Here is a 15,375-nt window from a genome sequence, read left to right as displayed (position 1 = left end):
AGAGAGAGAGAGAGAGGGAGATGACAGAGAGATAGGGAGATGGCAGAGAGAGAGAGAGGGAGATGACAGAGAGAGAGAGATGACAGAGAGAGAGAGAGGGAGATGACAGAGAGAGAGAAGATAAGAGCGAGGGAGATGATAAAGAGGGAGGGAGATGAGAGAACGATGATAGAGAGAGAGTGAGATGATAGAGAGATGAGAGAGAGGGATATGAGAGATAGAGATGAGAGAGAGGGAGAGAACGAGACAAAGTTGATAGAGGGAGATGATAGCGAGAGAGAGATGATAGAGAGGGAGAGAGATGAGAGAGAGAACGATGATAGAGCGAGCGAGGAGAACAATATAAGAGCAATGGAAGAAGTGAGTTGAAACACAGAAGGAGGTTGTGTGATGGAAGGGGGTGTAAATGAGGAGGTGGAGAGAAAAGTGGCAGTAAGAGAGGAGAAGAGGGAGGTGGAGACAGAGCGATGGAGACAGAGCGAAGAGAGAGAGAAGGCCACTGCTGGCTGAGTGCATAAGGCAGATGAGCTGTTTGCTCTGGGGTTTGTAATATTAACAAATCTGATACCAGTAATCTGCTTTGCACACACATAACACAGAAATACACTGAGAAAATAGTCCCCTGAAAACAGAAATCTGGCAGGGTACCGTGTTGGATGATTACATATTCCTCTACGTTCTCTCTCCGAGCCTTTTGCTCAACAAAGCTTTCTTCCATTTAGCGTTGTCGTACAAACACTATGATTCCCACGCCCACGTCTTACACCAGGAAAATTGGAAGACAAAATGCGGGTGAAAATGACAGACTAATTGTAGTAATTGCCAGTGAATGGGTACAGTAGGTGTAGTGGTACCGTAGTAACATGGGCGTGCGGCAGGCAGGCGGGCGGGCAGGGAGGATAGGATGAAGCTTAGACAGATGTTTTCAGTAATACCATTAGATAATCCTTTAAATCCACCAAAAACAAGATCATTACTGCTGGGTCTATTTCTGGGAACGCATCTCATCTATTTGTTCTGGCAGGTTCTCAAACAGCCTGGGCCCGGGTCATTATGTAAAAAACGACAGCTTCATCAACATACAGACCCTCTAAACTGCACAGCACCGCATTCTGAAAGGCGCTTGAATCCAATTTAAAAAACGAAACAAAATGATATGGCAACCGTTATGGGAATCCAATATTGTTGTACAGAGCTGGGAGAACCCTTGTATGCCTTAATCTCATCTATAGAGAGCTTTAAAATAATGCAGACAATATATTTTCTCATGTGGGTTATCAGATCGCAGAACGACACATAAAGGGAGGAATCAGGGGACCTGGGATGGATGAGGGGACATTAAAAGCTTTTTAGCTATGTTGCAGAGGGGAATATAGGGTTTGATGGAATCTGATCTGAGGTCAGTCACTAGGCTTTAACCACTCTGACAGGATAAATCACGCACGCACGTGCACACACACACACTCAGTATGGTACTGCAATCCAAATCCCCATGCCCAAAAGGACTATGTACAAGTGATTACAAAGACAAAATGATTACAAAGAACTATCGCTGTAGTAATTGATAGTAATATTCTGTCTCTTTCTGCAACCTTCCTCTCATCTGTCACTCTGTTCCTTCCAGTCATGACAATCTCTGTCCTGTTCATTTCAACAACAACTTGTTTTGGCTCCTCTCCTCCTCCTCTATTCCCTCCCCCTCTCAACATGTGTCATTCTCTCAGCTCTCAATCCTTGGCATAGTCCACCGCCGTGCTGCTTTCTAGACCTACTGACATTCTACTAGAATATTCTACTCTTCTCTATCCTCCCCTGTTAGACATTACATTATTTTGCTCCCTCATCCCATAAGGTCATCCCTTCATCTTTGTCCTCCCCTCCTCCTTCACACTCTCTCCTTCAGAGGGAGCACAGGGCAGATGTGTAGCTAACCTTTACAGAGCAGGAAGCCATGCTACAAATGGTTCACTAGCACCTACTATAGCCTCTCCACTTTACATGTGGACACTACTGAACCTGTTCTGTTCACATTCAGTTCAGATATACACTGAGTGAACAAAACCTACACTGTTCACATTCAGTTCAGATATACACTGAGTGAACAAAACCTACACTTACATCATCAACACTACGAACAAACTACACTTTCCATCAGTTAAAAACTATAACAACCTACATTCACATCAGTCGAATACATGATGAAACCACACGGGTACATCATCATAACGATAACACCTACACGTCAAAGGCACTTCAAATCTTCTGTCTTGCATTCACTTCTGAATGGCCACAACAACAATCCAGTCTCCTTTCTCCAAGACTAGAACTCCCTTTAACACGTCTCCTCCCCTTACATCTACACTATTGAGAGTGGATTTAATTTGAATATTATCTGTCAAATTATTCATACGGCTAGAACAGGTGGCTAACTCCTTGTCAGCAGAACACATATTTTACCTTTCAGCCGGGATTCAATCTAGCACCTTCGTACAAGTCCAAACCCTCACATTAGCACCTACATCCAATAAGAGAATCAGATTCTTCACCTGGATCACCTGGTCAGTCTTCATGGAAAGAGCAGTGTCCTAATTCTAACTCTATGACAGCAACTTCAGAGATATTAGCCTATTCGAGCTAGTGAAATGCTATTAGAGTATGGCCTAGTCAGAGTGAGGCCAGTCAATTAGGCCTAGTCAGAAGTTATCTATCAGAAGATAGGCCTATCAAAATCTAGGCCTAGTTCAGAGAGATTAGGCCTAGTTCAGAGATATTAGGCCTAGTTCAGAGAGATTAGGCCTAGTTCAGAGATATTAACATTCTGTTGCAGTGCGTCCATTTTCAACCAATGGTTTCTGAACATGTAAATGCATGGCACTCTGGTTTTCTATTATTTAAATACAGAATTGGCCCATTTCCATTTCGCTCACATTGAAATGGCTGTCAAATGCCTGCATTCACTCCAAAATAACATCATAAAAGCCCAGAGCTCATTTTTAAATGTGCATGAGAATATGTCCACACATATTCCTGTTTCCCTTTGAAATTGCAGGTAATATTATGCATCGCTCTCTGTGTTCAATTATGTCTGCATGTGGTGGGGCTGGAATGTACGGTTGGTCCTAAATGAAAGTGACTATGCCTGGTCTGAGTTAGTGATAGAGCAGTGAAATAGGAGAGAGTGGGTAGTGGGGATTGGGTAGTGGGATGAAACCTTCCCGAGCAGAGCACTGACCACTCCATATCTCACACACACACACACACACACACACACAACGCTGGGCAGACAGACGGACGGAACGAAGGACGGGGAAGTTTATTTCATTACGTAAATAACCAAGATCAAGTGAAAACCAGCACACTGATGACTTTTCTGCTCTCTCTGTCTCCCACTGTAATTACATGCTGTAGTGTTCAGTGCCTCTCGGCTTTCTGTCCTCAGCTGCTCACTTGCTCATATTTCATTTAGATGCCGCCCCTAAATGAAACCCTATTCCCTTTATAGGGCACTACATATGACCAAGTTCCATAGGGCCCTGGACAAAAGTAGTGCACTATAGGGTTTAGCTTACCATTTGGGATGCACCCAGGCAGTGTGAAGGAGAGAAAGGGCAGAGCGTCAGCCTTTCGGTCTCTCTATAAAGCCCATCAACTCCCCATGGAGTTGTCCCCCTGGACATACAGACAGCCGGGAGGGACGACAACAAAGTCTATATGATGCTTCATCTCTGGAGTGCATCGATTGTATTTTCAAGACAGGTCAAGCAATTTCCCAGGTGTCTTCAAAGGCATTATATGAGAGCCAGTACATCACCAGCAGCTATCCGCCATCCTCCAGTCAGAGTGGTGATTTAGGTTGGCCAATATAACAGAGTGATCTATAGGTCGTGGTTCTCCAGGGTTGTGATGACTGGGATATGGGACAAAGAGGCACACAGGTGTGGGAGGATCTCTTTCCACCTCGTAATGTCAAGCACTCAAGAGACTTCTCACTAAACCTGAAATAGCACTGGTAAACTATCTGGTCGTTGGGAGGGGAGTGGGCCGGACATACTGTAGCTGTCTGGTCCACTGTAGCTGTCTGGCTCACTGCAGCTGTCTGGCTCACTGCAGCTGTCTGCTTCACCTGAGCTTCTGTCTGAACTGCGCACGGCAGCGTCTGGCTGTGCTCCTGTAGCTTCTGCGCTGGCCCACTTGTTAGCTGGCTGGCCCACTGTAGCTGGCTGGACCCACTGTAGCCTGTCTGGCCCACTGCAGCTTCTGGCCACTGCAGCTTGTCTGGCTCACGAAGCTGGTCTGGCTACTGTAGCTGTATCTGGCCCACTGTTGTATTGCTGTAGTTCTGCTGGCCACTGTAGCTGTCTGGCCCACTGTAGCTGTCCGGTGCCACGAGCTGTCTATGGCCACTGTACTGTCTGCCACTGGGTGCTCGTTTGCTGTCGTCGAGTCCACCCTGCAGCTGTCTGGCGCACTGCAGCTCGTCTGGTCTCCACCTGCTGAGGCTGTCTCATGGGCTCACTGCAGCTGGTCTGGCTCACGCAGCTGTCTGGGCTACCTGCAGCGTGGTCATGGCTCACTGCGTGAATGCTTGTCTGCTCAACTTAGGGCAGGTCCCCTACTGTTGGCCCACTGTAGCTTGTCTGGCCCACTGCAGCTGTTCTGCGTTCCACTGCAGAGTGGTCTCTGGTCCAGAGTGCTGTTCTGGATGTTTGTGTCTTGACTGTTTTGTCCTCTTAGAGTCCTGAACAGATCGTAAGGTTGTGATTCGAGGGTAGTTTGAGGGCTGCCAAGCAGGAGAGCTCATTAGTCCAGAGAGGATGACCCTGTGTGTGTGTGCTGTGCGTGTGTGATGTGTGTGTGTGGTTTGTGTGTGTGGTGTGTGTGTGTGTGTGTGGTATGCGTGAGGTTGTGGTATGCGCGCGTGTGCAAAACATGGGTTCCCTGACTGCTCTCTACACCCAGTGTGAGGCTTCCTTATGTAATTGGTGGGACAGAAGGCCGGGACACACTGTCACACCCCGAGCTTCCCCTACCTACTGCCCACTGTGTGCTGTGGAGGCAAAAAAAAACAAGGCGAGAGGCTGGGGGCGAGTGATTGAGACGAGGGCAGGGAGGCTCCTCGCCGTCTTCCTCATATGGAGGCAGGCCTGACACTATGTTTTACCATGGAAGGCTGTGGGCCGAGGTCGCTTCTGCTGCTCACACACGTTACTGCAGACTAAAATGAATGAAAGTATGTGAAACGAATCCGTCTCTGGCTGATGATGCCCCAGGATGAGGTCCAGAGGGATGATGGAGAGTGACCAGAAAGGTCTGAGACAACAGGGGCTCTCTGTGTTTGTGTGTGTGTGTGTGAGAGAGAGAAATAAGGCTCTGATCTCCCATTTCATTCACTCTGCTGCCATGGACACAGTGGCAGGTCAATCACTGCCTGTGTTTCATCTGACATGACATTCAACTGGTGAGGCTGTTGATCTAAGTGGCGTGCTGACATGAAAATAGCCAGAATATCTAACCACTACATTTATTACAAAGGGCCAGTCAATCATAAATAACATTCTCCTGGGCCGGCACAGTGACAAATCTATGTTTGAAAAGCCGAAAAATAAGGGCCTCCCGGGTGGCACAGTGGTCTATAAGGCACCGCATCGCAGCGCTAGCTGAGCCACCAGAGACTCTGGGTTCGAGCCCAGGCTCTGTCGCAGCCGGCTGCGACCGGGAGGTCCATGGGGCGACGCACAATTGGCCTAGCGTCGTCCGGGTTAGGGAGGGTTTGGCCGGTAGGGATATCCTTGTCTCATTGCGCACTAGTGACTCCTGTGGCGGGCCGGGCGCAGTGCACGCTGACCAGGTCGCTAGGTGTACGGTGTTTCCTCTGACACATTTGGTGCGGCTGGCTTCCGGGTTGGATGCGCGCTGTGTTAAGAAGCAGTGCGGCTTGGTTGGGTTGTGTTTCGGAGGACGCATGGCTTCCGACCTTCGTCTCTCCCGAGCCCGTACGGGAGTTGTAGCGATGAGACAAGATAGTAACTATTAACAATTGGATATCACGAAATTGGGGAGAAAAAGGGGGTAAAATTTAAATAAATAAAAAAGGCGAAATATACAAATGACTTGTGAGTGAATGAGTCATTGAATAGGGTCCTCTGTTACATAATGCTCTCATGTCATGTACCTTCACCCCCACGTACAAGATCCTAGTTATGTCACAACTCAATATCTCTCTGTGTGGAGGAGAGGCCCATCTCTTCCTTGCCAGAGAGCCAGTGACAGAGGACATTAAATGTTACTGCCACCCCCCATCCCTGTATTTCCCTCCCTACTTCTCCCTCCTTCCCAGTCTCCAGGATTAGGCCACGGATGACTGGGATGGCGACAACACAAGCCCTGGCTCTCCACTCCCAGAACAGCACAGTAAATATTAAAAGGAAGTTCATCAAAGTATCATTCAAGGCTGCGGTGAAGATAGCTGGTGTGGCATCAAAGGCGATGAAACATATGGCGGGATGACACACACCTTCGCCCGCCTGTCCAAGTTAGGGATTCTTTCTGTTGTTCTGATAAATTTTTCCTCAGTTGTGTTCATATGTCTGTTTACTTGTTGTGAAAGTTGAGTTATGTCTTAAGTCTCTTTGAATGGGTTTGTCAGTTATCAAGAGCGATGCTGCACCAAATGGCACCCTAGTCCCTACATAGTGTCCTATGGGCCCTGGTCAAAGTAGCGCACTATTTAGGGCACTGGTCAAAAGTAGCGCACTATTTAGGGCCCTAGTCAAAAGTAGCGCACTATTTAGGGCCCTAGTCAAAAGTAGCGCACTATTCATGGCCCTGGTCAAAAGTAGTGCACTATTTAGGGCCCTGGTCAAAAGTAGCGCACTATTTAGGGCCCTGGTCAAAAGTAGTGCACTATTTAGGGCCCTGGTCAAAAGTAGCGCACTATTTTAGGGCCTGGTCAAAAGTAGCGCACTATTTGGGCCCTGGTCAAAAAGTAGGCACTATTTAGGGCCCTGGTCAAAAGTAGCGCACTATTTATGGCAATGGTCAAAAGTAGCGCACTATTTAGGGCCCTGGTCAAACGTAGTGCACTATTTATGGCCCTGGTCAAAAGTAGCGCACTATTTATGGCCCTGGTCAAAAGTAGTGCACTATTTAGGGCACTGGTCAAAAGTAGTGCACTATTTAGGGAATAGGGTGCCATTTGGGATGCTACCCGTGTGTAGCTGTATTACAGGGAAGCAGAGGATACAGTGTGAAGTCAGAGCATGCCTATTCAACTGGAGCCATTACAGCAGACCTTTACAAGGTTTACTAAGTTCTTTGTGGGCCTATCAAAGCCTCTTTAAAGAACAGAAGCAGGCCTGCTTGTGGGAGACATTCTAAATGATCAGTGGAAGCGTGGTGCAGTCTCTCTACTTCTCTGTGGGAGAGAGTATGCTTACAGGTGCCTGTGCGGAACAGATAGCCACATATTCTAAGTAGGAGCCAATCCTCTATTGGTAGGCCTGAGTGTGGCTATACAGACTGTATTGTTGAAAATGAGAGCAGTATGTACATTGCTTCTTTTATGAGCACCTCTGTCCCCTTGTGTAGGTGTTCTCTCTGGCTGTATGTGAGCACTGAGCACTGTGCTGAGTCTATGTACTGGAGGAGCCAGTCTCTGCCTACTGCGCACACGTTTGTCTGTGTCTTTGTCCTTGTGTGTGTGCACCTGTGTGCGTGCGTTCCCCCTCACAGTTGATGTGTATTAACTGACTGCATGGGCTATAATTCAGAGCAGCTTGCTCTCATTAGGGCTTATAGCTGTCCATCCCACCCAAGCTCCTTACCCACAGGGCAGCTTAGCCCCTTCATCCCCACACTGATATGGACCTCAGCCCTGGCCACTCCCCAGTCCCCACACCACACACGGACTGCCTGACAACCACAGTGGGTGAGATGGAGCCAGGCTCTTACTAGTCACTAAACATCTACATCTGACAGAACCCTCTGCTGACCCCACAGAACGAGAAGGGTGAGTAGAGGTCAGATACAGCATGGTGACCAGGGACAACTGTCCAACAATCCCTCTGTAGCTAGATCCCCTATTCATGGGTTATGCCCATTCTCTGATGTACTGCCTTCATGTAACACTTGGCCTGATCATTGGAACACAGTGAAATACTGTGACCTGGGAGTCAAATGAGGCTGCTGATTTAGTTATACAGAGAGAAGAGCCACAAACAACAACAACTGGTGACAGAGGAAACTGCTCTCTGTCTGTAGGTTCTGGATGGGGTGAGACATGCAGGAGAGAAGGGGAGGAAGAGAAGAGGTGAGAGGGAGGTTAGGAAGACAATTATCTGCCGTTAATTGCTCTCATTAGCTGAAATGGACTGAGATGGTCTAAGGTGATGGGGTGTCATTCATTTAGAGGACTCTGGGATTGACACAGTGTATAAGGTGTTGGTTTAAGCCCAGATACGAAAGAGAGGCAGTTCTTCTACTGATAGCAGCGCTGCTGATAAGACATGGCCCCTATCGCCACCACTCTCTCTCTGCCTCGCTCCCTCAATCCCCATTCCCTTCGTAGCCAGAGAGAGGGGGGGACGACCGTACAGGGAGTGATGGAGAGATTAGACAGAATGAGAAAGGCGTGGCACTAGTGGAGTGATGGAGAGGGGTTAAAAGGAAAAGGGGGGACTGGGTAGAGGAGGAGGAGGAGAGCGGAACGTTGAGGGAAGAGAGAAAGTCAAAGCTTTCAGCACATTGCTGTTCCTGTTTCTCAACGGTCCATAACTGTGGTATGACAGGCATGGCTTCATGAGGACACCAAGAACTACGTTTCCTGTCTGAAATCTAATATGTGCTCTGACTGAAAACCATGCGGAAGCTTCCCTTCCCTAGCTTGCTATCCTTCACTTCTATCAACTAACCTCATTAGTATTGAACATACTGTTCACCTAGGAAAGGAATCCACTTTGGATGTGGAGTGATGCAGCAATCTTCTTTTAGAGAACCCTTACAGTCGTCCCAGCAGAGAGAGGCAGAGAGGGGTGCAATGAGAAGATGAAGGAAACAACACACACAGAGCTGCTCTTTCAACACTTTAAATACATGTTTTAGGTCTACATTAAAAGTGGGGGGATTACTGCTTTTGTTTTGAACAATTTATCAATGTTGCACACACTTGTTAAGGCACGACGTAGGCCAAAGCTCAGTGTATACAAGACAAATGATTAAAACCACTGATGCCGAGGAACTCCAAACTGTGGGAAGGTTTGGACTCCTGCATCAGTTTGTGTGAGTGTGTCTGTGTGATGGAGTGTTTGTGTGCAATAGGGGCCTATGCAGACTGTAACAAGATGTAATTAACAAGAATAATGGCTGTGCTCTCCTCCAACCGTGAATGAGTGAAGTGTTGATAGCCGCTCGGTCCGCGGAGGCAATCGTGTGTCATTTTCTGCTGAGGCACAGATATGAGCTGGCTGCGGCGGGCAGGGAATGATGATAACACTGGCTGGCTTAATGACTAGAGAGTGGCCATGCCGGCTCAACTTCACGGATCAACTTCAACTTCAGCAAGGACGACGACTGCCCACCCACCCACCTTCTAAAACCACCAAAACTTCCACACAACAAAGTCAAGGGGATCTGTTTCAGGGAGAAGCATCCATTTTTTTTACCTAACAACAAATGGATAAAATTAGCAGTTTTATTTTTAAATGAGCATGAGTGATACTTGCACTTGCCACTTATTAAACACACCAGTGAGTGGTGTACCTACCTCTCGATGATGTCAGCGATGACACAGGCAAACATCTGCAGGCCCTCCGGTAGCTGCAGGGCCACTGTGAACAGAGAGACAGACAGACAGTCAGCGGTAAGGTTAAGTGAACAACCTAGCTACACACACAGCTGCAGTTGGAGTGACAACCACGTTATTTAATACATCCTAGACAGCATATACATGTATCTCGCTGCTTATGTTACTCCTGCAGAGTGCTTCACTGAGACAGAAGGTAGCTGACATTTCAAGGTAATTTTCTCCCATCCATTGCATTACTGTTGTCGTATCTTACTGAGTGATGCACTACAGGAAATGGAAGTGTATCAGCTCTGCCTTCACACTTCCCTTCTTCTCCTAGCAATCCATTAGTCACCTTTTCTCCACCTGTCTCTCTCAATGACAGCCAATAGCTTCATGAGTCACAGTCACACACACAAATATCCCTCTCACCATGCAGACCGCTATGCATGTGGAAACTTGGTGCTTCTTCTCATGCGGCATTAAGAGAGCATGGAGAAATGGATCAAATCGCTGTGAAATGGGAATCAAGCAATCACACAAAGGAAGGATTGGTCCTGCTGCTGATGTGAAGGGCTGAGAGCAGCGGGTATTTCCGGTAGGAACTTCTCCGAGTGTGACACCAGCTATGACGAATCAATGGGAAATGCTTTCATCAGGAGGTTGACTCACTGCCAGAGTTGAGACGCAAAATATCACACCTCTTTAAATGATGCCTACAACTTTACAGAGACAAAATGCTCAAAAAAAGGCATGCTCTCTCAAAATGAAGTGTCTCACCCAATTTCCTTTTATTGTTGAGAATGTGCATGATTTAGGTTCATCTTGAATGTAAACATTAAATAAACATAATGACGTCTCAGACGTAACACAAATATTGCTGATGTAGAGATCTAGATTATAGGATATGAAGAAACAGCTACTCTTAATCACATCAAGTCCTTGCCTCATCCTTGCGCAAATTGCTTATCCAGAGCTGTTGTCTTGGTAACTGATGTCCTCATGTTGGCGTGGTTACATATTGTGCTATGCATACTTATGTAAAGTCCTTAGCATGAATTAACATTTAGCCTTTCTTTACTGAAATGGGAACATATCAGTGTGATATTTCATACTTGTATACAAGCCGTTCGTCCACTGTACTCTGCTTCACAAATCCCCTTTGATTCGATGTCATTTGCAGTAATTGAAGGAAAACTTTCAATGTATTCCTTCATCAAAGGTAACCCACTCTCCATTCACAGCGCATACTAAGATCAGTGGGGTGGATCGAGCAGACTCATGGAGCTCAGCACAGTGTCTGGAGGGACTGTCTGGAGGGTGTGATTCAATTCACTTTAGATAAAGCAGGAAGACAGTGTTGACAATGTTTCACTGTCAGACAGACCCTGTCACACATCACCTTGATAAACCATGTGACTACAGTGAATGGACACTTAGACTGCAGTGTTGATAAATATTTCATCAGGCCCATGTTCACATACTAGCAAGTGTTGATAAATATTTCATCAGGCCCATGTTCACATACTGCAGTGTTGATAAATATTTCATCAGGCCCATGTTCACATACTGCAGTGTTGAAAAATATTTCATCAGGCCCATGTTCACATACTGCAGTGTTGAAAAATATTTCATCAGGCCCATGTTCACATACTGCAGTGGTTTTCTACAGCAACACTGAACAATAAAAGATGGCCTAGGAAAAATAAAAAGCGCACTGAGCGAAAGCGCGGATGTGCCTGACGTGTGATGGATGGAGGAGAGAGGGAAGGAGGAGAGGAGTGTGTCTTGCTGATGAAAGGTTAAGGGGTCACTGTGCACCATGTAGCCAGACAGAGACAGGTCATTACCTGAGTTTACTAACCAAGAAAGGTTTCTAAGTCTCACCACAGCCCTGCCTGACAGAAACCAAGAGCTCTCTCTCCATCTGCTCTCACTGCTAAAGGCGCTGCACAAGGGTTTAGAAGCGTGTGTGTGTGTGTGTGTGTGTGTGTGTGTGTGTGTGTGTGTGTGTGTGTGTGTGTAAACATGTGAGCTGAAAAGTCATGAATGTCACAGGAGCATTAACACAAACAAAATGTCAAGAATGCTTGTGTGTTTGTCATTCACCCCCCCACTCACACGGACACACGTACCAACCGGTGCATATGATCTGTGTTTGTCATTCATCCCCCCACTCACACGGACCACACGTACCAACCGGTGCATATGATCTGTGTTTGTCATTCACCCCCCCACTCACACGGACACACGTACCAACCGGTGCATATGATCTGTGTTTGTCATTCACCCCCCCACTCACACGGACACACGTACCAACCGGTGCATATAATAGTCTGTGTTTGGTTTGAGTGTCAGCCTGTCAGCCAGTGCACAGTCGCTGTCATGTGTCATAAGGAGAAACATCTTGCACGTGCAGAGGGAAATAAAAGGACTCTGTACATTTAGCTCGAGAGACACTCTGCACTTGTGGCTGCACTGGCTGGCAGAAAGGGATGTTTCTGTCTGGGAGGAGTCCACAGAGAGTTGGTACAGCAAGGAGTTATAGTTAGTGAATGGAGAAAAAGGTCAGCTGAGGAGCTAAAAAACCCAGCTCTCTTCCAAGTCCCCAGTCCTGTCTAGCCGGGCCCCTCCACTGAGATTTGTACTGTTTCAGATTTGACTTGTGTCTAGAATAGTATTAGCGTTCTATACCAGTGTGGACTGGACGGTGCATCTGTCTGCTCACTTCATTTTGTACTTCTTCAACGTAGTCATTAGGGTTACACTATACTGTGGGGCACACAGTCTGCACTTAGAGCTGTGCTGCTGCAGAAAACAGTTCAACCTCTGTCTGCAGTTAGTGTCTGGCTGCTCTAATGAACCTTCTCCCAGACTCTTCACTTTCTAAAACATTCCCAAAAAACATCTGTTGAATTCTGTAGATGTAACATGGAAAGAATTCAGAGGCGTTAAACGAGAAGACCAGAGGGAAATCATGAGTCTCTGCGAGTGCTACTGCTAACCTTTTGATTATTTGCGATGCTGTTGTGTCTCTTCTGAGAGAAACAGTTCTCTGTGTTTGTTTCGCAGCCCTGAGGGAAACATGTTCATGGTTCCTCCAGACAAACAAGGTTGTTTGGTCTCTCTGTTCACTTTGCCCTGCCTCTGTTTCCTGCCTTCCACTTTCACAGGTACAATTCAGTGTGCAAGGATGAACAACTGTCGTGAGAAAGAGACGATTGCAGGCACGGAAATTTAGCACACAGGAAAAACCTAGATGAAAAACAAGGACAGAGAGGAATTGAGGTATGATAAAGAATGCGATCAGTTAAACAATGGCTGTATTATTTAACAATAACGGATGTAATATTATAATTTGGTTGCTGTTAATATTTGTCCTATTTCATTGGAAAAGTGTTTTTTTGCATATCCCAACTCCCCCCGAGACAAGCTGAGAGTGGGGTCACGGCCAGGGTCAGCCATTATCAACGGCAACCCTGGAGCAATTAGGGTTAAGTACCTTGCTCAAGAGCACATCGACAGATTTTTCACCTTGTTGGCTCAGGGATTCTAGCTAACAACCTTTCGGTTACTGGCCCAACGCTCTAACCAATAGGCTACCTGATGTCCAACATGATGTTGCTCCTGCAAAATGTCCTACAGTGCATTCGGAAAGAAATCAGATCCCTTGACTTTCTGCACATTGTGTTACGTTACAGCATCCCCACAGCATGATGCTGCCACCACCATGCTTCACCGTAGGGATGGTGCCAGGTTTTATCCAGACGTGACGCTTGGCATTCAGGCCAAAGAGTTCAAAATTGGTTTCATCAGACCAGAGAATCTTTTTTCTCATGGTCAGAGCCCTTTGGGTGCCTTTTGGCAAACTCCAAGTGGGCTGTTATGCATTTTACTGAGGAGTGGATTCCTTCTGGCCACTCTACCATAAAGGCCTGATTGGTAGAGTGCTGCGGAGATGGTTGTCCTTCAGGAAGGTTCTCTGAGCCTACACAGAGGAACTGTGTCAGAGTGACCATCGGGTTCTTGGTCATCTTCCTGACCAAGGGCCTTCTCCCCTGATTGCTCAGTTTGGCCAGGCAGCCAGCTCTAGGAACAGTCTTGGTGGCTCCAAACTTCTTCAATTTAATAATGATGGAGGCCAATATGTTCTTGGGGACCTTCAATGCTGCAGAAATGTTTTTGTACCTACCCTTCCCCAGATTTGTGCCTCAACACAAACCTATCTCGGAGCTCTATGGACAACTCCTTCGACCTCATGGTTTGGTTTTTGCTCTGACATGCACTGTCAACTGTGGGACCTTATATAGACAGGTGTGTTCCTTTCCAAATCATGTCCAATCAATTGAATTTACCAAGTTGTAGAAACATCTCAAGGATGTTCAATGGAATTAGGTTGCACCGGAGCTCAATTTCGAGTCTCATAGCAAAGGGTCTGAATTCTGTTCATTTTCAGACCATGAAAATAGTCTGAAATTATCAAAGTTAAATCTGAAATATCTGACGTTTCTTAGGAGCTATGGTAACTCTCCAGAAACAAAGGTATGCTAACTTAACTGTTGCTTCTGTTTCTACTCAACAATTGAGGCTAGGCAGTAAAACAATGGTGTTTGCTTGCTTAATTTCATTCCATTCCAACAGGAAGTGAAAAGACCAAAACAAAGAGGCCAATTCAACTGAGAATGAACGAGAGAGGCTGAGTGAAAGGGGTTCAAAGCCCAGGCAGAAACAGATGGACTCAGAGGGAGATGGAGGGAGAGAGAGAGGGGTAGAGTGCAACAGAGTCGATAAGGTGATCTTTGGCCCTGCAAGCCCAGAGAGAGAAAGCTCTCTAATGAAACCAACACAGAACAGACAGAGGCTGAATCCTAAATGCCACCTATCCCCAATAGTGCCTATAGGGCTCTGATCAGAAGTAGTGCACTGTATAGGGAATAGGGGGCCATTGGGGAGGCAGACAGAGAGACAGGCAGACTGAGTCACACCAAAGCTCATCTCACCCCGACCATGGGGACCAGTCATAGACCACCCCATTCTCCCTGCACACCAAACACCTGTTACTTAGCTAGACTGTAAACCCCCTTTACAGTATGCAACACTTGTTGTTGGCTGTCATTTCCATCAACAGGGGATCAGCGTTTTGGCATGGCTCTTTCAGGACCACCCGGGTGGATATTTGACTTCAGATTTTTGGCAGCGTTAAGTGGATTACTCCCACGTGTCTTTAATTAAGTTAGCATGTTTCACACCATACTAATAGATTGAATGCTGCCGTTTTCTTAAATCGCTCCCTCTTTCCCCCTTCCCCTCCATTCTAGCACTCCATGTGTGATTGTCAGATGGGAATGCCATCACTGTGACCTGTGTGAGTGCACTGTGCAGTGGGAATGCAGGGACTCAAAGAGTGAGAGGGAGTAACTCACAAGCTGCAGTGGTGAAAGTGGGTTCCCTCACCCCATATCACAACCCAATAACCCCCTCTCATCACCATTACAACCCAATAACCCCCGCTCATCACCATCACAACCCAATAACCCCCTCTCATCACCATCACAACCCAATAACCCCCTCTCATCAACATCACAACCAAATAA

General features: G+C 46.8%; 1 protein-coding gene across 1 annotated transcript in view; it reads right to left on the bottom strand.

The window, feature by feature from the left end:
* Positions 1-15,375, bottom strand: part of LOC111982831 (2-(3-amino-3-carboxypropyl)histidine synthase subunit 1-like) — a 119,808-nt gene that overhangs the window by 87,505 nt on the left and 16,928 nt on the right. Inside the window, 1 exon segment of the mRNA XM_024014451.2 lies at positions 9,761-9,824. Coding sequence (XP_023870219.2) covers positions 9,761-9,824 — 64 coding nt within the window.

Source organism: Salvelinus sp. IW2-2015, linkage group LG22 (genome assembly GCF_002910315.2).
Source record: "Salvelinus sp. IW2-2015 linkage group LG22, ASM291031v2, whole genome shotgun sequence".
Lineage (NCBI taxonomy): Eukaryota > Metazoa > Chordata > Actinopteri > Salmoniformes > Salmonidae > Salvelinus > Salvelinus sp. IW2-2015.
This window is presented reverse-complemented; position numbering and strand designations above follow the sequence as displayed.